This window comes from Suricata suricatta, chromosome 8 (assembly GCF_006229205.1).
Source record: "Suricata suricatta isolate VVHF042 chromosome 8, meerkat_22Aug2017_6uvM2_HiC, whole genome shotgun sequence".
Classification (NCBI taxonomy): domain Eukaryota; kingdom Metazoa; phylum Chordata; class Mammalia; order Carnivora; family Herpestidae; genus Suricata; species Suricata suricatta.
The window spans coordinates 117,763,083-117,785,838 of record NC_043707.1 but is presented as its reverse complement, the minus strand read 5'-3'; the positions used below and the strand labels follow the sequence as shown (position 1 = coordinate 117,785,838).

General features: G+C 41.0%; 2 protein-coding genes across 6 annotated transcripts in view; one reads left to right on the top strand and one right to left on the bottom strand.

Moving 5' to 3' along the window:
- ZBTB8OS (zinc finger and BTB domain containing 8 opposite strand) overlaps nt 1-5,503 on the bottom strand; it is a 30,846-nt gene extending 25,343 nt beyond the window's left edge. For 2 of the 5 annotated variants that reach the window (XR_003911565.1, XM_029946354.1), the window contains exon 1: nt 5,208-5,503. Coding sequence is in view for 3 of the 5 variants with exons in the window: in XM_029946354.1 (XP_029802214.1) it covers nt 5,208-5,304 (97 nt within the window). In the remaining 2 variants the exon portion in view is untranslated. The remainder of the gene's footprint in view (nt 1-5,207) is intronic. The other 3 variants (XM_029946356.1, XM_029946353.1, XM_029946357.1) reach the window with 3 other exon arrangements.
- Nucleotides 5,504-5,958: 455 nt separating this feature from the next.
- RBBP4 (RB binding protein 4, chromatin remodeling factor) overlaps nt 5,959-22,756 on the top strand; it is a 19,819-nt gene continuing 3,021 nt past the window's right edge. The window contains exons 1-11 of the mRNA XM_029946403.1: nt 5,959-6,105; nt 6,674-6,821; nt 11,643-11,788; nt 18,358-18,531; nt 18,817-18,932; nt 19,050-19,210; nt 19,303-19,429; nt 19,561-19,638; nt 21,300-21,376; nt 21,480-21,537; nt 21,625-21,735. Coding sequence (XP_029802263.1) covers nt 6,090-6,105; nt 6,674-6,821; nt 11,643-11,788; nt 18,358-18,531; nt 18,817-18,932; nt 19,050-19,210; nt 19,303-19,429; nt 19,561-19,638; nt 21,300-21,376; nt 21,480-21,537; nt 21,625-21,735 — 1,212 coding nt within the window. The 5' untranslated portion in view covers nt 5,959-6,089. The remainder of the gene's footprint in view (nt 6,106-6,673; nt 6,822-11,642; nt 11,789-18,357; nt 18,532-18,816; nt 18,933-19,049; nt 19,211-19,302; nt 19,430-19,560; nt 19,639-21,299; nt 21,377-21,479; nt 21,538-21,624; nt 21,736-22,756) is intronic.

Sequence of the window (22,756 nt, the reverse complement as noted above, 5' to 3'; positions counted from 1 at the left end):
CTGAAAGGGTCTGGGGAACTCCAGGGGTCCAAGGGCCACACTTTGAGAACTGAAACATAGGAGAGACTAGGAAATAAACTTAACTTGGACTGAATTCCCAAAGGAAACAAGACTTAACATTGTAAGTGCCAAAAGACTAAGGGTGATCTGTACGTGTTCGCTCATTCTCTTATTTCCAATTTTTGCTCAGTGCCTGATACACAACAGGTGTTCAATCATATTGCTGAATGAATCATTAAGATGAGAACTACACTGAGTCTTAAAGAAAAAACAGGGCTACATGAAAAGCTTGGGGGAGATCTGGGGGCGGTCTACGGAAAGAAATGAAGCTGGGAGAAAATACAGACTAATGTCACATGGTATCAATTCAATGACTGTACAAAATGTTGCCAAGTTGCCAATGTATGCCAGTGGCCATACTGGAGAATGACCAAGTGGGATTTATTCCTGGAATGCAAGGATTCAGCTATTAAGAAATAGATTAATGTAGCTCATATAAATATATGATCCTCCCCATAGATACAATCATGAAACATACCATAAAATATTAACAGGATTTTTGAGCAAAAAGTTTTTTTCTGTGCAATGAATTAAAAAGTTAAACTATTTTTCTTCTCTTTTTTTAACGTTTATTTTGAGATAGAGAGCACGTGCATGCGTGCACAGGGGGAGGGGCAGAGAGAGAGAGAAGAGAAAGAATCCCAAGCAGGCTCCCAGAGCAGAGCCCAACATAGCGCTCGACCCCACAAACGGCGAGATCATGATCTGAACCAAAATCAAGAGTCGGATGCTTAATCGACTGAGCCATCCAGGTGCCCCTTTTCTCTCATTCTTAATTGCTATATTTACTGAATGTTTCTGTGGTATAATAAAAATACATATTTGGGCTTTGTCCCTGGTTTCTGGCAAAGCTCCTAAAACCCCTGGACTTTCCTGAATGATAAGAGTGTCTTGTTATTCATTAATTATCCCCTTCTGTCCACACTCGAATCTATGTGACTCAGGGTAGAGTCCCTAGGTCGCCTTGGAATAGGGCAGTCACCAGGAAGGTCATGACTGAAGAGTGGAAACTTTCAGTCCCAGCCCCTCCCCGTCACCACCAATGGCTGTGAGTGCCTGGCCTGCAGAGGGTAGAGCAGGAGACTGAGTTATAGACTCTTACAGAGATTTGGAGAACATCCCATTGGTGAGCTCATCCAAGTGCTAGGACAACGAGAAGCCCAGAGGGGACAAGGAAGCTCCAGTCCGTCTCCCCATACCTTGCCCTCTGCATGGCATCCCTCTGGCTGCTCCTCAGTTGGATCCCCTATAATATACCGGTAAACCTAAGTAAAGCATGTTTACCTGAGTTCTGTGAATTGTCCTAGCAAATTATTGAACTTGAGCCCAAGAAGGGGTGGGAGGGGAATGTGTGGGAACACCAGAATTTGCAACTGGTTAGGCAGAAGTGTGGGTAGCCCGGGTACCCCACTTGGAGCGGCCATATGAGGTGGCAGCAGTCTTGTGGAACTGAGCCCTTGAACTGTGGGGTCTGTGTTAATTCCAGGGAGTTAGGGTCAGAACTGAATTGAATTGACTGACACCCAAGCTGGCATCAGAGAACTGGAAAACTGCTTAATGTGGAGAAACCACAGGCTTGATATTAGAAGTGGTGTCAGAGGAAAGAAAACAGAGTTTTATAATGCATATATTATGATAACACAGTAGAAAACACAAATTCAAAGCGTGTGATGAAAGATCATTGCCCAAGAGTATCAGCTGAAAATTATACTAACCATAAGGGAATGCCATTAAGAGGCAGGGTAAAAAAATAATTATATAACTAAACAGCTCTCACAATTATAGTCAATAAAAGGATAGACAAGAGATGATATCATAGCAGAAAAGATCATTTACATCAGAAACAAAAAACACGGGGGGTGCTTGGCTAACTCAGTCAGTAGAGCACATAACTCTTGATCTCAGGGTCATGAGTTTGAGCCCCACATTGGGCAAAGAGATTACTTTAAATTAAAAAATAAAAAGTAAAATAAAATAAAAGGAGGGGCGCCTGGGTGGCTAATTCACTTAAGCGTCTGACCATTGATTTCAGCTCAGGTCATGATCTCGCGGTTTGTGAGTTTGAGCCCTGTGTCAGGCTCTGTGCTGACGCTCTGTCTCTGTCTCTAAAAAATAAATAAACGTTGGGGCGCCTGGGTGCATCAGTCGGTTGAGCGTCCGGCTTCAGCTCACGTCATGATCTCACGGTTCGTGGGCTCAAGCCCCGCATCGGGCTCTGTGCTGGCAGCTCAAAGCCTGGAGCCTGCTTCCGATTCTATGTGTCCCTCTCTCTCTGCCCCTCCCCTGCTCATGATCTGTCTCTATCTCAAAAAATAAATAAATGTTAAAAAAAATTTTCAATAAATAAAATAAATAAATGCTAAAAAATAAAAAAAAAAGGAAAAGACACAAAAAAGATGAAATACCTAAAAATTTGCCTCTTTTTTGATCTCACTGTGAGTTTGAGCCATGCAGAGCCTACCTGGGATTCTCTCTCTGTCCCTCTCTCTGCTCCTCCCCCACACATGTGCACACTATCTCTCTCAAAATAAATAAACAAACATTTAAAAAACAACAACAGGCAAAGCTAATCTATGTTAAAAGTTAGGCTACTGGGGGGGAGGGAAAACCTGGCTGGCTCAATTGGTGGACTGTGTAACTCTTAATCTCGGGATTGTAAACTTGAGCCCCGTATTGGGTGTAGAGATTTCTTAAAAACAAAATATTTTTTAAAAAGTCAGGATAATGGGAGCAGTAGGAAGGGTGGTGGTGATCGGAAAGGGACATGAGACAGAATGCTGTAATATTGTTTATCCACATGGTTATTAGCTTTATAGGTGTATTCAGTGTGTGAACATTCACTTATGGTATGTGTATTCTTCTGCAGGCATATTATACTTCAATATAAGTCTGTAACTCCAGGAGTGCCAGGCTGGCTCAGTTGGTAGAGCATGCCACTCTTGAACTCAAGGGGGTGAGTTCAAGCCCCACATTGGGCATAGAGCTTACTTAAAAAAAAAAATGTTTTCATTTCCAAATGCATTAGAAGAAAACACTGAATTATTTTACAATCTCAAAGTGGACAAAGCCTTCCTAAGACTACCCAGAAGCCATAAAAAGGGCTAATAAATTTCACTACATAAAAATAAATTTCTGCAGAGTAAAAAGAGACCAACAACTCAATAGAAAAATGGGATAAAAATATGAATATACGGGTGCCTGGGTGGCTCAGTTGGTTGAGCATCCAACTTCGGCTCAGGTCATGATCTCACTGTTGTGGGCTTGAGCCCCATGTCAGGTTCTGTGTTGACCGCTCAGAGCCTGGAGCCTGCTTCAAAATCTGTGTCTCTCTCTCTCTGCCCCTTCCCTGCTCTTGCTCTGTCTCTCAAAAAAATAAAATAAAATGTCAAAAAATTTAAAAAAAAGAATATGAATATACACATCCCAAAAGGGGACATACAAATAGCTCCAAACATACTGAAGTATGGTCAGCCTCACTTATAATAAGAAAAATGCAACTAATATGACAAGATATTTAAATTGTAAAATACCAAAAAGTATGGTAATGTTGTAAATGGGTAGAAGGGTGAGGCTAAAGCACGCTCACACAAGAACAGAGAGAGTATGAACTGGTACAATGTCACTGGAGATCAATTTAGCAAAAACTATAAAAATTAAAAATGATCATATCCTGGGGCGCCTGGGTGGCTTAGTCTGTTGAGCCTCAGACTCCTGATTTTGGCTCAGGTCATGATCTCGCGGTGGGTGGGATCGAGACCCACACCAGGTTGGGGGCACAGAGCCTGCTTGGGATTCTCTCTCTGCCCCCCTCCAAAATAAATAAATAAAAATTTTTTAAATGCACATATCCTTTGACAAAGCAATAGAAGTTCCGGAAATGTATAGATACACTTGCACATGTGCAAAACAATGAGTGCACATGTATATTCACCGCTGCAGTGTTTCTAACAACGGAAGACTAGAAATAACATACGTATCTATCAACTGGAAACTAGTTAAATAAATTAAAGTAAACGCTAAAACTTTTTTGTTTAATAAATACATAATAAAATGGCACATAATACATAATAAAATGGTAAAGACTGTTGACCTGCAGAGTAAAACTAGGTGGCTGGGGATTAGGGCTGAAAAAAAGACCGTTCACATTGTATATCTGTTGTACTTTTTGAATCAGATACATGACTTACTAGAAATAATTTTTTTAATGTTTTATTTATTTTTGATACAGAGAGACACAGAGCACGAAAGGGGGAGGGGCAGAGAGAGAAGGAGACACAGGACCGGAAGCAGGCTCCAGGCTCTGAGCTAGCTGTCAGCACAGAGCCCGACGTGGGGCTCGAACCCACAAACGTGAGATCTGACCTGAGCCGAAGTCCGCGGCTTAACGGACTGAGCCACCCAGGCACCCCTAGAAATAATTCTTAAAAGTTATTTTTAAGTAAGAGAACAATGAGCTCGGTATAGGAGGGTTCGGAAAGTACAGAATCTAGTTGCCATGATAAACAGACTCTACAGAGGACAATGGAAAATTAGTGAGACATTTTAAGTAGAAAAGTAAGTCAGATTTGTGCTTCCTAAACCACAGCAATCTTTAGGGATAATAACTGAACGTTTAAATAGAAGATCAGAGTTTGCACTATATTTTCATATTTACTATTATCTCATTTATTCCTCAGATAAAGGAACTAAGGAGCGAAGAGAGGTTATGTGATTTGCCTTACGTTACCAAACCAGGTCTTTTAACTAAATACACGACCCAGGTAAAACACCAAGTTAGAAGTTCCCTACTCAGCTTTTAATGTCCTCGAATCTAACCGCACTCTAGCCATCCCACTGTTGGGAAATACGTAGGAGCGACAACCCCGCAAACTCTTGAAAATATGATTATCTTTAGAATACATAGGTAAAATTCCCACAAGATAAATGTGACGAGGTATATGTTGAAGAGTTCAAGAGACTAAATGGCACGGCCCAGTACCCGTCTCTCAGACCAGGCAGGTGGCTTTTTCTTCCAGCAACCCCCAGAAAACTACCTACAATACAGGGTGAAATGGGATCATGCCTAAAGCACCTTACAGGTAAAGCAGGAGAGGCCAGAAGACCTGGGCAAGGAAAGTGGGCATGAGACAAGTGAGCCACCTACTCACACTCGTACTTCCGAAGGACTGGAGGATATTTGGCCTTGATTGCCTTCTGTTCTTCAGTCAAATTGTAATCTCGAATATCTTCCTTTTCCTGCGCCATAATTGCAACCCTGAACACTCTACTTCCGCCCTTCTTGAGCCGAACTTCGGTCCTGATTTACAACTTCCGCTCTAGACCCCGCCCCTTAGCATGCACCCTTAAAGGGCCAGGACTCCATTCTCGCAGATGTACTTATACCCTAAGACTTCTGTCCTAGGATCCTGCGGTGGAAGCACGTCTTTAATATGCTTAGGCCTTATTTTCTGCGTTTGTTTCATCAGTTCTAAGAACCAAGGAAACAAGTAAATTGGAGGGCTTCGGATTAGGAAAACACTTGAGCTAGACACCCTATGTCTGAGTGGTAGACGCCTTTTCTTTCTGCCTCACTGCCAGAGTTGATAACCAGACAGGAAAGCACCCTACATTCCTCATGTGAATTCTGTGAAACTGTCGCGAACTGAACAGCCTTCAAGAAAATGGCTGCCCCCTGGAGAGTGCGGACTAAACCTCTCACGTGACCCCGCGGGCGCACTCCCACCAGTTCCGCGCGCGCGCAATCGAAGGAAGTCGGCTCCCGGCCGTGTGGGGGCGGGAGGAGGGCGCGCGCCGGGGCCCCGCAGAAAGCGATTCTGCGCGTCTGGATAGGCTGCGAACGCGGCTTCCCCGCCCACCCCACGGTTCGGTGCGCCCCGATTGGCCAGTGTTGGCGCGAAGGCGCGCGAGTCGGCCCTCACGCAGAGGCAGCAGGAAACAATAGAGGCCGCGCGCGCAGAGCGAGCGCCCGTAGCCTCCCCGCCCCTCCCGCAACGCTCGAACCCGGTATCCCCCCGGCTTGCCTGCCCGCCATGGCCGACAAGGAAGGTGAGGCTGCTGGGGCCGCCCCAGGAGGGCGGGGGTGCCGGGCTGGCGCCGCGGCCTCGGCAGGGCCTAGCAGTGAAGGCAAGCCCGACACTTGAGTGTTGTCCCCAGTATCGAAGGCGCGCGGAGAAATCGCCCCGCGGGGCGGGCTAACGGCGCGCCTCTTCCTCCGGCGCGGAGGCCTGTCGCCTCGTTGTGGAGCTGCTGGGGAGGGTGGCGGGTGTTTGGTCCCTCCCCGCGCTCCCTGTCGGTCGGCCCGCTCCTCCCGGGTGTGCCTACGCCGTTCCGTATCCCGGGGGCCGGTGCCCGGGCTTCGTCGCGGGCCCCGTGGATCCAGCGCGTACAGGAGCGTGCCCCCCGAACTCGGCCCCGTCGCCCGAACGCCTGAGTGACTGGCCCGCGGGTGGTGGCGGGCCCGCGAAGGTGGAGAGGGGGTCGGTACCTCCGCCCAGGGGAGATGGAGGCACATTTCCATCTCAGAATCTAGACGCGAGCCGCGCCGTTAGCTTCCAAGAGTGGTTCCTCGGTGTCCATTTGTGTTCGCTAACTTAATTTGTTTTTAACTTTCTAGCAGCCTTTGATGACGCAGTAGAAGAACGTGTGATCAACGAAGAGTACAAAATATGGAAAAAGAACACCCCTTTTCTTTACGATTTGGTGATGACCCATGCTCTGGAGTGGCCTAGCCTAACTGCACAGTGGCTTCCAGATGTAACCAGGTGACGTGAATCCCTTGAACATTATTTTGTGGTGTCCTCCTCAGTGGAGATTTCTCACACTGATTTTCCCTGTTGCCGCCCGTCGCCCAGAGAGGGCGTGTGATCAGAGCCTATTGGGAACCTTTTTTCCTAGGCCAAAAAATCAAAATGTAAAAATAATCTTGCAACTTAGCTGATAAAGGGAAAACTTGTTTTCTTTTCCTGATATGACTTGAATAGCCTTTTATAACTCTAGTTGGCCAAATAATATAAAATGTGTCCGCTTTCAAAAGAATGTGATGGTGAGTCAGTCCAGTTCTTTGAGCAAAACATTTGAACCTGTAGGTAGTAGCTGGTTAATACAAAGATGTGTGTGCCGTGGTCCCTGCCTTCAACAGCACATGTCTAGTTAGTTGAAGAGGCTGATGTAGGCTAATAGTAACAGACACATGTGCTAAGAGCAGTTTTACAGAGATCCTTGGGGTTTTTAGAACTAACAACTGAGGATGGAATGGTTTTTATATAAGGGAATTATGCACAGATTAATCACGTGTATGTCATACACGTGAGAAGCTTACCTCTAAGGGGATAAAATCGTATTTCATTTAGCTTAAGTTTTTTGAGGATGTGGTAGGTGCCACGTATCAGAGTGTGCAAACTGAGATAAGATACCTTCCCTGCCTTGACTTTTTGTGTATTTAGGGTATGGTGCCCCCCCACACACACACACCTTATTTGTGGGGAATATGGCCCAAGATCCCCAGTAGGTGCCAGAAGCCATGGATAGTTCTGAACTCAATATATAATGTTTTTTCTATACATCCATAACTGTGATAAAATTTAACTAAACAAGGCGCAATAAGAGACTAGTAATAAGACAGGATGATTATAATATACCATAATACAAGCTGCTTGAATGTGGTCTTTTGCTGTCAAAATCTCTCCCTGAACTCACCCTTCTTGTGATGTTGAGAAGATAAAATGCACATGTGATAAAGGGAGGTGAAGGACGGGCCTTGGATGAAGCATTAGGCTACTACTGACCTGATAAGTCAGAAGGAAGATCATCTACTTCCAGATGGGACTGTGGTTGACCAGGGGTAACTGAAGTAGTGGATGGGGGGCTACTGTATACAGTAAAAAAGTAACCATAAGAATGGCACAGATAAAATTACCAGAGGAAGGGGGAAAAGTCACCTCCACTTAGGGTATCATGAAAGGCCCCCAAGAGGAAATGACAATGCAAAGATGAAGGTGAATTTAAATAATACAAGGTTTTATCAGAACCAGTGTGCCTGTCGGAATAATAATGGGTTTTCTCTTATAAAACCATTTTCGCTATTCAGAATAGCTTTTTTTTTTTTAAATAGGCAAAGTTGGAATTTTTAATAAATGCTTCTGGAATAATTGGAGGATAGACATTTGAACAAGAACAAAAGTAAACCAGTGGAACAAAATCGGTATTTTGAGTTTACATAAGAATTAATTTTTTTTTTATTTTTTTTATGTAAAAATTTTATTTATTTCTTTTTTACTTTATAAAGTTTCATATTTTTTTAACATATGCAATTATTTTCCATCATTTACAATACAGTAGTTGCAATGACACTCAAAACAGAGAAGCAAAGTAAAAAATCAAAACACCAACTTCTGTTTCATGTAATTAGACTCATACAGAAATTAGAAGGTTAAGTAACAACTAGTTACTCACCTAATTTCACAGCTATCTGAAGTGGCAATCGTTACACAGAATAGCGTTTAAAAATTACATTGTGTGTTAAGTAACTCAATTCCCTCAAAACTCACGTCTTTAGAATTCAAGATACTTGTAGAATGTGGTTAATTAGGCCATGTTTCAACTCAACAAGTAATAGAAATTTGGTACAAATATTACTAATAACTTAACAACAGGGCTGATACCTTCACAGTGGCATTAAAAATGAGGAAATCTGTCTTAATGGTGTTAAACTCCTAAAAAATTACCTAGAAGTTTAGAGTTAGAAGCTTTATCATGACCAGGAATTCCCATGTTCGGCTGATCATCAGAATTACTTAAGTTAGATTAAGTGGAGCCATTTCTGTCAGGAGTTCTCAGTGATAGTTCAAACCATTTCATAACTGGTGGCACAGAGTACTTGATGACAAATAGTTGAATGGTGATTCTACAATCATGAGCTGTTTATTGGAACAGTGGATCCCAAATACTGGCCACTGCATACCTCCTAAATCCTTCTGGAACCATATTTTTTAAAAACTTCTACATAATGCAGTTAGTAGCTCAATTTAGAAAGCACTGAATTAGACTAAACTCTCCAAGGTTGAAATCTCTGTTATCTTGGTAACCTCCTATTTTAGCAGAGCTAGGTAAATAAATCTTTAAAAGTTTACTTATTATGAGGTGGGGAGAGAGAGCTCCGCATTGTCAGTGCAGAGCCCGACACGAGCTCAGACTCCCAAACCATGAGATGGACGATGACCTGAGCCGAAGTCGTAAACTTAACTTTCTGAGTCCCCCAGGAGCCCCAATGAAGACAAGGATTACTTAGAAGCAAGCATACCTATTGGCTTAGTGTTTAATTTTTTGTATCTGTCAGTGTTTTCTTTTTCTTCTTTTGTGTTTGTGTGTGATGGTGATGGTGTTTATTCATATTCTTTTTTAAAAAAATACTATTGTAGTTCTGTAATATCTTCCCTCACTTCCTATGGTTCTTTGTTTAAACATCTAAATGTAGACATTCCCAGTTTTGTGTTGACAATTCTCTTTTTTTTCCCCTCAACTTTTTCTATGTAGGATATAGATGCCTATTGCCTCTTTGCAGAAGAATTCTATTGGTTATCGCTAGACCCAATTTGTGAGTTCTTCCTGAATTTTCTGCAGTCTACTGGTTTCTTCTCTGAAGTATCTTCCTGGCTTCCCCAACATGGCGTTTTCCAAACTGAGTATATTCTTTCCATAGAGGTCCCAGTCGCCTTTCTCCTGTTGTTCCAGTTTCTCTTTATCATAGTTAGTTAGACATTTCATAGGTTTTTCTCTTTTTCCACTCGATGGTTCATTTATAAGCCCCAGTGAATTCTATTTGTATAGTATCTTATCTAAATTTTTTTAATGTTTTTTATTTATTTTTGAGAGACAGAGAGAGGCAGCACGAGCAGGGGAGGGTCAGAGAGAGAGGGAGACACAGAATCGGAAACAGGCTCCAGGTTCTGAGCTAGCTGCCAGCACAGAGCCCAGCGCGGGGCTTGAACCCACGAACCGTGAGATCATGACCTGAGCCAAAGCCGGAAGCCAGACGCTTAACTGACTGAGTCACCCAGGCGCCCTAGTATCTTTCTTATCTAGACCAAAAGTTCTCAAACTTGAACATGCATTATAATCAGCTGAAGGGATTATAAAATAGATTGTTGCACCCTGCATCCCAGGTTTCTGATTCAGGAGGTCTCGAGTGGCTTTGAGAATTTAATTTGACTTTCTGGATGAAATGCCTAGATGCTGATGCTCTTGGTCCTGATACCACACTTGAAGAATCTCTGCTTTACATGGTTAGATTAATCCTCCTGTGATAATTCAGATGGTGCTGTGTTCCTTAGAAATTTCCCATGGTCTTTTGTTCCCCCTAATAGTATAGTCTTAAATCCCGTAAGGTGGTATTCAGTACCCTGGAATCTGCTTTCTAGCCTTTTCTTTGCATTTTGCCAGGTCCAAAGTCAGATTGGGACATTGGTCCTAGTGTGAGTTCTTTTGTTTATTTTTTAAGTAATCTACACCCAACATGGAGCTCAAACTCGACCCCAAGATCTCGAGCCATATGCTCTACCAACTGAGCCGGCCAGGTGCCCCACTAGTAGTTGTGTGATCTTAGGCAAGTTGCCTAATTTTCCTAAACCTCAAGTATCTTCATCTTTTGTAACATGATTTGTAAAGTGCCTGACATGATATCTGGCATATGGTAGACCTGCCCTTTGCTCAGTTCCCTTTCCTTGGAATACGGTCTTTCAAAACCCTAGTTTTATCTCTCATTTTGGTATCTGCTCACATATCGCCTCTTTCATGAATACTTCCTGAATTCTAAAAGTATCATCTTATTCTTATGTACATTTCAAGTAGTATTTATTGACTTGTATTTTAATTATTTGTATGTATGATTAATTGCCCCTGGTTTTTTGAGGGCACGAATCAGGTCTTAATCATTTTTTGTACTTCATGGTATTTGGCACGATTTCTCAATGATTAGGCCCTTAGTAAATATTGGAACAATTAGTTTACCTAATATTTTCTTTCTTGTACCATTAATGAAGTTAACCTAGTGAAGTAACCTGAAGTGTCAGTGTACCCAGCAATTACTTTACCTCCAACCCACTGTGGAGGGTGAGAAATTAATTCACATTTTATTCTGTTAGATGTTTTACCCAAAGTAATTATAAATTTTTTGTCAAGAAGATTAAGTTCTATGTAGTCCTTATACTCTTCTCTGTGGAGGATGCATTAAGTCAGAAATGTGGCTCATAATGACTTTCTCCTCTCAAAGCCTGGTTATGATAGTGCCTTTTTGCGTACATATGTATATCACTACTTCATTGTCTCTATTAGTGTTACTAACTTGAATTTTTTTTATGTCTTATTTTGAGAGACAGAGTGTGAGCGGGGGAGGGGCAGAGAAAGAGGGAGACACAGAATCTGAAGCAGGCTCCAGGTTCTGAGCTGTCAGCACAGAGCCTGATGCAGGGCTTGAGGCCACGGACTGTGATACCATGACCTGAGCCGAAATCGGACGCTTAACCGACTGAGCCACCCAGACGCCCAGTGTAACTAATTTGAATAGTGACCATATGTTGCTGTTACAGACCAGAAGGAAAAGACTTCAGCATTCATCGACTTGTCCTGGGAACACACACATCAGATGAACAAAACCACCTTGTGATAGCCAGTGTGCAGCTCCCTAACGACGATGCTCAGTTTGATGCTTCGCACTACGACAGTGAGAAAGGAGGTAGGAATCTTAAAAGTGAAAGAAGGAATAATGTGTGGGTTATATTTTTCATATCTTTAAAGTATCATGAAAAGAGTGTTAAGTTTGATAAATTAGCCTGTCAAGTTAGTAATGAGATTCTGAGCTTTGGAAAGCCTGGGTTTGCAGTACAGATGTTAAGTGTCACAGGAGCTACTTAACACATACTTGGTTCTGTGCCTTTTCTATAAACCTTTCTCTACTAAATTTGTTGGTAGGGGAAGGTCTAGAATTGAAAGAAGCCAAAATTCATCATCGATTCGTTCTTTTATATATTTTTTAAGGAGTTTTTTATTCTTCTTGTGTTTATTTATTTGGGCAGTCGGGGTTGAGAGCATATCAAGGAGGCTCCGTGCTGCCTGCCCAGAGCCCAACACGGGGCTCAAACTCATGAACCATGAGATCATGACCTGAGCTGAAATCATGAGTCAGACACTTAACCAACTGAGCCACCCCAGTGCCCTTTTTTATTGTTTTTTAATTTAAGTAATCTCTACACCCAACGTGGGGTTCAACTCAAAATCCCAAGATTAAGAGTTGCATGTTCTACTGACTGAGCCAACCAGGTACCCCCAAAGTCCACCATTTCTGTTGCCCTGTGTGCATTCTCAGCTTGGGAGATAATCGCCCCTAACGGGATGAAAATTGGTTCTCAGAGAGTAGATGTGTGAAAACAATCTTAATTCTTTAAATGTGTAAAGCACAGATGGACATGGTGTACATAAATACTTAGGATGTCTGTGGTATTAAAATTTCATCAAGAGTGTCAAAAAGATGTTTTCTAAGGTTTCTTGGGGGAGACAAGATTGAGAAACACTGGCTTAAATTACGCTTTCCATTTTGAAGTGGTAGGAATAACCGTGGCACTTGATATGTATGTAAAAATTAAATGAGCCATTTAATTGTATCCTATTTTTAGGAGATGGCCTAAGGGTTTAGCTGTTCATGAAATACCTTTTCCCTTTTAATAGAGGTGGAAATGGGTGAGTTATCTTTGTTGTTATCCTTGAACTCCAATTATTACCAAGAGGTAAAAGATACACTCTCATTGAGATGTGTGATCTTTTAAAACATGGATGTTTAATGTTTATTTCCTTAGCTTTCTCCTGACTAACAGAATCCATTTTTTTATCTACATTCTTTTGAGCTCCATCCAGTTGTTTGCCAGGATTATTATGTGCAGTTAATCTTTTGATCACTCCGTATTTGCCTTAGGGTGATACAGAATGCAAAGTAGTAAGTTCTTAAGGTAATGATCTGCAAACATGATTTTGTGTCACTGACCCAAGTGTGTGTGCTATGATTATTGGGAAGTTATTTTTTTTGTAGGCATTAGTATTGGGGGGGGGGGGACACCGAATCCAAGTATCCGAAGATTTAGGCTTAAGATCCTGTTATGCTACTCACTAACTGCAGGGTTTGGGATAAATCATTTAGCCTCTCTGAGCATTAGTTTCCTTTCTATTAAATGAAAATAAGTTGTTTTGAAATAGGATTTTTGGTTATTTAGTGACAAAATCTTTTGATTGGTAATAAATTATTTTAAAAATCAAAGCAAATACTGAGTGGCAGTCTTTTTTCTTGTTAGTAGGGATACACCACAGAATAGGGGTTTTTGGCCTGATGTATCTTGAACATCTTTTTATGTGAGACATAGCTCTTTTTTTTTTTTTAAGACATAATCTCCTTTTGATGGTTATATACTGTGTCATAATTAACTATCCCTTATTTGACATTTAGGTGGTTTCCAGTTTTCAGGCTTCAGAACAGTTCGTGTACCATATGTCTTTTATAGTTTTGCTATAGAATACTTTTTCTAAGTGGAAGGCCAATAAAGCAAAATTGCCCTCCAAAAAAGATTCCATCCCACTAACAGCAATCGTATTTATGTCTGTTTCTCCGTGCCTTTTGCCAACATTGGATTTACTTGTCCAATTTTCCTCTAATGTCCTTCAGATTTTGGGTTACTCTTTGAAATGCCTTCATCATTCCAAGATTTTAAAATATTTAGCTGTTTTCTGTACTTACTCATGCTTTAACCATTAAAACTATAATCTTCCTGGTATTTGTTTTGCTTTTAGGTATGGAGTAGGAATCCAAGCATTTTTCTAAGTGGGTAGCAGTTATTTTATCTTATTTTATTTTTTAAACGTTAGGGGTTTTTTTATTTGTTTATTTTGAGAGATCATGCCTGAGCAGGGGAGGGGCAGAGAGAGAGGGAGAAAGAGAATTCCAAACAGACCCTGCACTGTCACCTTGAATCCCATCGTGAGAACAAGACCTGAGTTGAAATCAAGAGTCAGAAATTTAGCCAACTGAGCCACGCAGGGATCCCAGCAATTTTTTACAAAACACCTGCTGGCAAATTGTTTTCCTCACTGGTTTTTGTTTTGTTTTGTTTTGTTTTTTTTTTAATTTTTTTATTTATTTTTGATACAGAGAGAGACAGAGCATGAGAGGGGAAGGGGCAGAGAGAGAAGGAGACACAGAACCAGAAACAGGCTCCAGGTTCTGAGCTAGCTGTCAGCCCAGAGCCTGATGCGGGGCTCGAACCCACGAATGTGAGATCTGACCTGAGCCGAAGTCAGAGGCTTAACCGACTGAGCCACCCAGGCGCCCCTCCTCACTGGTTTTTGAAGTGGCATTTTTTAATGTACATACTCAAATCTTTTTCTGGTAATGGAGTTTTTTGAACAGCATCAAACCAGTTTTTGCTTCATCCTCCTTAACTAATGTTTAATTATCGAGAAACAATTTAAAATACCAGTAATTATGATATATTTGTACCACTATATAAATCATCCTATTTAATCCTCACAAGGAAACTGATACTGAAAGATGTTTTGCAACTTGCCCTAAGGTTACATAGCTTATCTCCCATTTCTCCTTCTTCTCTTTTACTTCCCTCCCCCTCTCCACCCACCCACCCATCCCCATCTTCAGATCACTGGATAGGCTTCTCTCCATATGGTCTTAACAATGATAGAAGTAGATAATATCACGGGGACTCTTGGATGGTGGTGAAGTAGATAGCTTACTAGTCTCTCTCCCTCTCAGAAGAAATGTCCTAGACTCTCAGATTGAACTGTTGTAATTAGTTATCATCCACTTGACCCCATTTGGTTTTAGATAATTGATGGCAGATAGTTTAAAGAAAAAGATTATCGAACTTTCAAATCGAAAACTAAAAACTGACTTAGTCTTATTTTGACATTAAAAATAATTTGTGTGTTTATATTAGGTTCAGCCTGATATAGTCAACATTTTGGCCCCTTGTAAAATAGAGTCAATGTAAAAAAATTTTTTAATGTTTAGTTTTGAGAAAGAGCGAAGGAATGCGAGCAAGCAGGGGAAGGGCAGAAAGAAAGGGAAACAGAATTCTGAATTAAGCACCACTGTTAGCACAAAGCCCAGTGTGAGGCTTGGGGGGTTGAAACCACGAACTGTGAGATCATGGCCTGAACCAAAGTCAGATGTGTGCTCAACTGACTGGGCCACCTAGGTGCCTCTAAAATTCTTAGTTCTGGGGTGCCTGAGTGGCTCAGTTGGTTAAGCCTCTGACTTCGGCTCAGGTCAGATCTCACGTTCGTGGGTTTGAGCCCCGCATCTGGCTCTGTGCTGACAGCTAGCTCAGAACCTGGAGCCTGTTTCTGGTTCTGTGTCTCCTTCTCTCTCTGCCCCTCCCCCTCTCATGCTCTGTCTCTCTCTGTTCAAAAATAAATAAAACATTAAAAAAAATTTTTTTTTTAATTCTTAGTTCAGTGACACTGTTACCAAGATCTTCCAATATCAAGTTTATTTTTAGCAACTGATTTAGGGAATTAATTCTAAAGGTATCTTAGTTTTTTTGTCTGAATTATATATAAAAAACTTTTTAAATCGTGAGATGTTGACTGATATTAGGTTTTATAGTTTAAAAGGGTTTTATGGACTCAAAGATGGGCTTAGAGGTAGACCTTAATGCCGGTTACCTAGTTTTTTGGGGAGAAATACTGGCCGGGAGGGACATGATAATATCTTCTGGGAGGCTGGAAATTTCTGTACTTTGATCTGGGTGGTGGTTTTCCTGGTGTATACATTTGTAAAAATTTGTCAAACTAGACACTTAAACTACACTAAAGTTCAAGTTTTTTAATACGGTTTTATATGGAGAGAAGCAAACAAAATAGGAATCCGACTGGACTTTGATAGTCATTTAGTTATTGTACATTGATACCTCAGTTTTTCCTGTTTCAGATTTGGCTTTTCATATACTCTCAAGCTTTAACTTGAGAACCCCTAATTTATTTTTTAAATTGATAAATCCTCATCTTCACAAAAACTCAATTGTGAATCCTCTAAGCTGACTTATTACTGTCCGTTAGCCACAGTTAGGGAGTTCCTCTGTGTAGCATGTATCCCACTCGAAAATACCCCCACATTCTGTAGTTAACTCCCTTGCTCTGCAGGCCCCGTGCCAGCTTCCCTTGTTACCAGAGTCTCTTCTCTGGTAGGCCTGCTTTTCTGTCATAGTCATCTGCAGCTACATTTTATCTCTGTGTTTGGACTGAAAGTTCCATGCAATCATACCCTATCATACCTTCTTTTTTTATATCATAGATGCTCATGGTCTAGAGTCCTGGGGAAAAATTCATTTAACATGGGGTTTTTTCGTCTTATAGTGTCTATTTTGAGCTTTTATTTTTAGATTTTTAGCTTGTATAAAACATTTGCATTTCAACATCTAGAAGTTACTTGCAAGTTGGAAGTTATCTAATCTGCCAGCCATATTACCCATCTATGTCCTTTTTTAAAAGATTTTTCTCCTGGGGTACCTGGGTGGTTCAGTTGGTGAACTGTCTAACTCTTGGTTTCTGCTCAGGTCATGATCTGTTTGTGAGATCAAGCCCCACATCAAGCTCAGCATTGGCAGCACAGAGTCTTTTTGGGATTCTTTCTGTCTTGGTGTCTGTCTGTCTTTCTCTCTCTCTCTCTCTCTCTCACATACAGACACACACACACTTTGACACTCTTGCGCTCTCTGCCCCCCCATAGACTTAAAAAAATTTTTTTTTGTCCTTCAAAGTGTAACACTTATGTAACAGTGCTGTTGACAGCATTTTTATTTACAAGTTAGTCTCACAGCTTTGCTTTATGGATAAGGTGTTTGAGGCTCAGAAAAGTTGACAGTCTTCCCCCAAATCACTAAGCTAAGTGACAGTTAGGCCAAGGTCCGACTCTTACTTAGATATCTTACCATGCTGCCTTCTGTAATTCTTTGACTAATAGTTAACTACCTTTGTTTATATGTTGTTTTGCCAAGATTTATATAATCACAAATTATATTGTTACACATTTTATGATGACACTTGGGAGAACTGTCTGAGTTCGTACAGTAGTCAAATGTGAATAAGAAATGTTTTTATCTATTCTTTGCCTGGTTTATTTCAGCTATGGATTATGGTTGGCATATGTAAGTGGAGGTTAGGAAAACAGAACTACCTCTTGGGCTCTGTTTTTCATCACTGGGCTAAGAGAAATGGTACAGGGAAAAGATAATGGTGTGATGGTATTTCAGAAAGGACATTCCAAACTATGGCTTCAAATAAATGGTGTGGGAAGGACTCTTTAGTACCTGGCATACTGTGTACTTTAATATTCATTAAAATAATAACTTATGTTCTATTTAGTCTGCACTTGTTTGGTCTTTTGAATGAGATTTGAAAATTGCTTACTGAAGGGGTGCCTGGGTGGCTCATTTGCTTAAGCATCTAACTTCAGTTCAGGTCATGATCTCACAGTTCGTGGATTTGATCCCCACATTGGTCTCTGTGCTGAGAGCCAGGAGCCTGCTTTGGATTCTGTGTCTCCCTCTCTCTCTCTCTGCCCCTCCCTGCTTGAACTTGGTCTCTTTCTGTCTCAAAAATAATAAATAAACATTAAAAATTTTATTTCAATAGCTTGTTGAGAAGCTACTTTTTGATTTGTTTTACTAATTATTATTTTTGAGGGAGAGGGAGAGCTCCAGCTGGGGAGGGGCAGAGAGGGGGAGACGGAGGATCTGAAGCAGGCTTTGCACTGACAGCAATGAGTAAGATCATGACCTGAGCCAAAGTTGGACGCTTAGCCAACTGAGCCACCAAGGCACCCCAAGAACCTACATTTGAAGTGGAATTGATATAGTATTCCTTACTTTTAGATAGTGTATATATTTATTCTATAACTTTCCAGAGTTGGTTTAGTTATAGCTGAAAGAATACTAGGCTAAGAATCAGAAAAATAGGGAATCACATTAGGTTCTGCCAAAGTCATGTCACTAGGAACACATTAATTTAGGTCCTCCAGATTTCTGTTTATCTTTGTAAAAATTTTGAGGATATTAACTGTCTTCCCTACTGTATAGTATTGCCATAAGAATCAAATAAAAGGTGTGAAAACACTTTATACTGCTAGCAGATGTCTAGATTACTTCTCTTACACCAATTTGCTGATAAAAAGCCTTGCCTATGTCATAATTTGAGTGACATAGGGTGTCTCTTGCTTTGTCCTCATTTACGATTTCTTATTTACAGAATTTGGAGGTTTTGGTTCAGTTAGTGGAAAAATTGAAATAGAAATCAAGATCAACCATGAAGGAGAAGTAAACAGGGCACGCTATATGCCCCAGAACCCTTGCATCATTGCAACCAAGACTCCATCCAGCGATGTTCTTGTTTTTGACTATACAAAACATCCTTCCAAACCAGGTACCTGCGCCCTTTAGTTCAAATACAGATAATGAGTACATCTTGTGATTTATACTGGTATGTGCGGGCATTCTTCATTCTTCTTACCCAGGTTGGCGGGGAGGGAATGCTTTTTTACACAGGACAGAGTGATGTTGCATTTTAAGCGTTCCACCTTTGATCATAATGGGTCTGTATTGCTGTAAATACAAAGAGCCTTAGACCTCTGGATTAAAATCCATTAGTTTAGTAGACCCAGGGAGGCGGTGGACTCTGGATAGTCTTGATATGTCTGTTACTTTGCAGACCCTTCTGGAGAGTGCAACCCAGACCTGCGTCTCCGTGGACATCAGAAGGAGGGCTATGGGCTTTCTTGGAACCCAAACCTCAGTGGGCACTTACTTAGTGCTTCAGATGACCATGTGCGTATCCTTTTCATTTTGAAGCAAATCTGGGCTAGTGATCAGTTGGTTTCTTTTCTGGGGTGTGTGGGGAAGTGAGAATCTTCCATTTATATAACAGTTAATTTTACATTTAAGACCATCTGCCTCTGGGACATCAGTGCTGTTCCGAAGGAAGGAAAAGTTGTGGATGCGAAGACCATCTTCACAGGGCATACAGCCGTAGTAGAGGACGTTTCCTGGCATCTGCTCCATGAGTCTCTGTTTGGGTCAGTTGCTGATGATCAGAAACTTATGATGTGAGTAGAATCATGTTTTAATTATTTTCTTGGTTATCTGAGTTTTATATTGTTATCTATTTCAAGCCTCTTCCTGTTCTTTTTTATCAAAGCTGGGATACTCGTTCAAACAATACTTCCAAACCAAGCCACTCAGTTGATGCTCATACTGCTGAAGTGAACTGCCTATCTTTCAATCCTTATAGTGAGTTCATTCTTGCCACAGGATCAGCTGACAAGGTCAGTTTGTTTTATTTTAAGAAAAAACATAGGGTGAATTTCTCTGACTTCCTTTGAATGCACAGAGAATTTTTAGTTACATTTTCTTTTCATAAAAATTTTTTTGATCTTGCTTTCTTTTTTATATGTAGACTGTTGCCTTGTGGGATCTGAGAAATCTGAAACTTAAGTTGCATTCCTTTGAATCACATAAGGATGAAATATTCCAAGTAAGAGAAACTAATGCTACTTTTTTTTTTCTGAAGGAAAAGCTGGATGTGTGAGTAGGCACACTTGTGGTTTACCCCATTACTATAAATAATAGAAACCTTCTACATGTCTATGCTAATCTCTGTAGGAATTGGGATTATTTCTGTACTTCCTCAAACTGGTCACTGGCCACTTACATTCTTGAGGTATTAAGAAAATTAGTGCCTGGGTACACCTTGGTGGCCCAATCGGTTAGGTGTCCAACTTTAACTCAGGTTATCTCATGGTATGTAAGTTCAAGCCCAGTCAGGCTCTGTGCCTGCTTGGGATTCTCCATCTTCCTCTCTATCTGCCCCTCTACCTACCCCCCCTCTCACTTTCAAAATAAATAAATAAACCTTATAAATTAAACAAAAAAGAAAGAAAGAAAGACAATTAGTGCCTGATTTATTCTTGTTCCTGACACTTGTCTTTTCCCTTATTTCCCAGAACTTGCCATGTCTGTTGATTTTGTAATTGAAGCCTAAGTGCTAGCTAGCTCCGTATTTCCTGCCTCATCAGTTTTAAGCTCCTTTCTTAACCTGGAGAAAACTCCCTCTGGCTCAACTCAAGAAATATTGCACCATGTTCAAAGCTTATTGCTAGAACACTGTGAGGAATATGTTATAGTCTTTGCTGTCAAAAAGCTTACAATTTTATAGCAAGGAAATGCCCATTTAGAGTTACCATAATAAAAGATGGTCAAGTGTTAAGAACTTAAAGGTGGTCAAATTTAATTTTGGTTCTGTGAAAGTGGCCTCTGAATTCGAGTCTCCAGGTGAGCCATACTCCCATGCACTTCATCTCAACCTTATTTTCTGCTCGCAGCCTCTCCAGTGGACTATTTGTCTTTACCCTGGCTCTTTGTCCTTGCTTTTAATGGTGTTCTTGCCTGGAGTGTATGTGAATTCCTCCCTAAGTATTGGTCACTGATGCTCTTTTATCTGTACCTTGAAGCTCGGCCATCCTTATCAGTGCTACAATATGTAATTTTGTAGTAAAGTCATTATTATAAGTCATTTTTATCAGTTTTATAATGCTGAATTCATAATAAGTGAGTAAATAGATACTGAGTGTCTGTTTTGTACTTTGGTTCTAAGGTCAGAATTGGATTGCATTTGGCCAGAAGCCAGAATTAGTAAGCATAGATCAGATCCTCAAAAATACAAGATGAGAAGGTCCTGGCTGGCTCAGTTGGTGGAGCATGCAACTCTTGATCTTGGGGGACGTGCGTTCAAGCCCCACTTTTGGTGTGGAGCCTACTTTAAAGGTTAAAAATCTTTAAAATACATACATATAAAATGAAAAAGAACAAAAGCTGACATTGTAGGTTTAGTGATAGGTTATTTCCATACAAGAAACAGTCTTACCCAGCTATCAGGCTTTTCTGTTTTTAAGATTTTATTATTTTAAGTGATCTCTTCACCCAACAAGGGGCACAAACTTAAAACCCCGAGATCAAGAGTTGCACACCATGCAAACTGAGCCAGCCAGGCACCCCTCTACTGTCAGTTTTAATTATAACATCTAAAATACTTTGATTTCTTTTCTTTTATTTACAAAATTTTTTGTTAAATATAATTTAGGTATTTTTATCAATTTTCTAAATAACCTCTTTCTGTTTCCTTCATTTTTGCTGTAGGTTCAGTGGTCGCCTCACAATGAGACTATTTTGGCTTCCAGCGGTACTGATCGCAGACTGAACGTCTGGGATTTAAGGTAAGTCTTGTGTTACTTTTTATGGAGTTACTTTATTTATACTTTCCCAAATTAGTTACACAGGATAAATCTGTTGTAACTTCCAAAAATTTTCTCGTGCTAGTAAAATTGGAGAGGAACAATCCCCAGAAGATGCAGAAGATGGGCCACCTGAATTGTTGGTATGTTACACACATGGAGTAGTATAAAATAGGCTTTATTTCTTGTCCTCTATCTGTTTTTCATATCTTTTTTCCTCCCTCTTTCAGTTTATTCACGGTGGTCACACTGCCAAGATCTCTGATTTCTCTTGGAACCCCAATGAACCTTGGGTGATTTGTTCTGTATCAGAAGACAATATCATGCAGGTTTGGCAAATGGTAAGTGTTATCATTTATTTGGGGGAGGTTAGGTAAATGACATAGGATCACTTCATATTTATAGACTTTAATGAATACAACTGGCATCTCTGGTCAGTTTATTCCTGAGTGTGACTTTAGCACTTGCTGCACATTATCATTTTCAAGTGTCTGCTCGTTACCTTTACCTCCTTGTCCCAGTGGTGGTTCAAACTCAAGGAACCAAATTTCTCTCCCCCTTTACCCTGTTCCCCTTTCCTCCTGATTCTCCTGTGTCCTATATGGCTCCAGTGTTTCTTTCAGCTCGCCCAACTTGAAAACTCAGTGTTTTCTGTTCTCACTGGACCTCTAGGTCCTGCTCACTTACCAGGTTTAACACTGTCTGTCTGCAGTGTTTCTCGAGTCTGCACTCCTCTTACAGATACGCACTTACATACCCCACTTCCCTGTTTCTGCTCCACGCCCTAGTTTTTTTTTCAGATTCTTATTACTTCTTGCTAGACTATAATAAAAGCCGCCTCGCTATTGGCTGTCCTGCTTTCCCTTCCTTGCTAGCAGTGGGATCTTTGAGAATGGTCATTCCTTTGAAGTGGCTTGTGAACGTGCCTGCCCCAGTCCTGCCCCAGTAGCACGGCGTCAGATACTGTCACTCAGGTCTCCGTAAAATTTTTAGCGGATTCTGAAAACATCCCTGCCCTTTATACCCCAGTTGGAGGTGATTACCCTTCTTTGAATTTCCAGAGCGCTTGGAACTTTAAATAAAGACAGCTGTAATGTTTGATACATAGCAGTGTTAGAAACACTTGGCTTCTGGACATGGATAGTGGTTGATAGTTGTGCACAAGGTGAATGAGCTTAATGCCTCTGAACTGTATGTACACTTCAAAATGGTTCAGATGGGGGGCACCTGGGTGGCTCAGTCGGTTGAATGTCTGACTTCAGCTCAGGTTATAATGTCCTGGTTCAGAGAGTTTAAGCCTTGTATCGGCTCATTGCTATCAAGGCAGAGCCCACTTTGGATCCTCTGTCTCCTCCCCCCAAC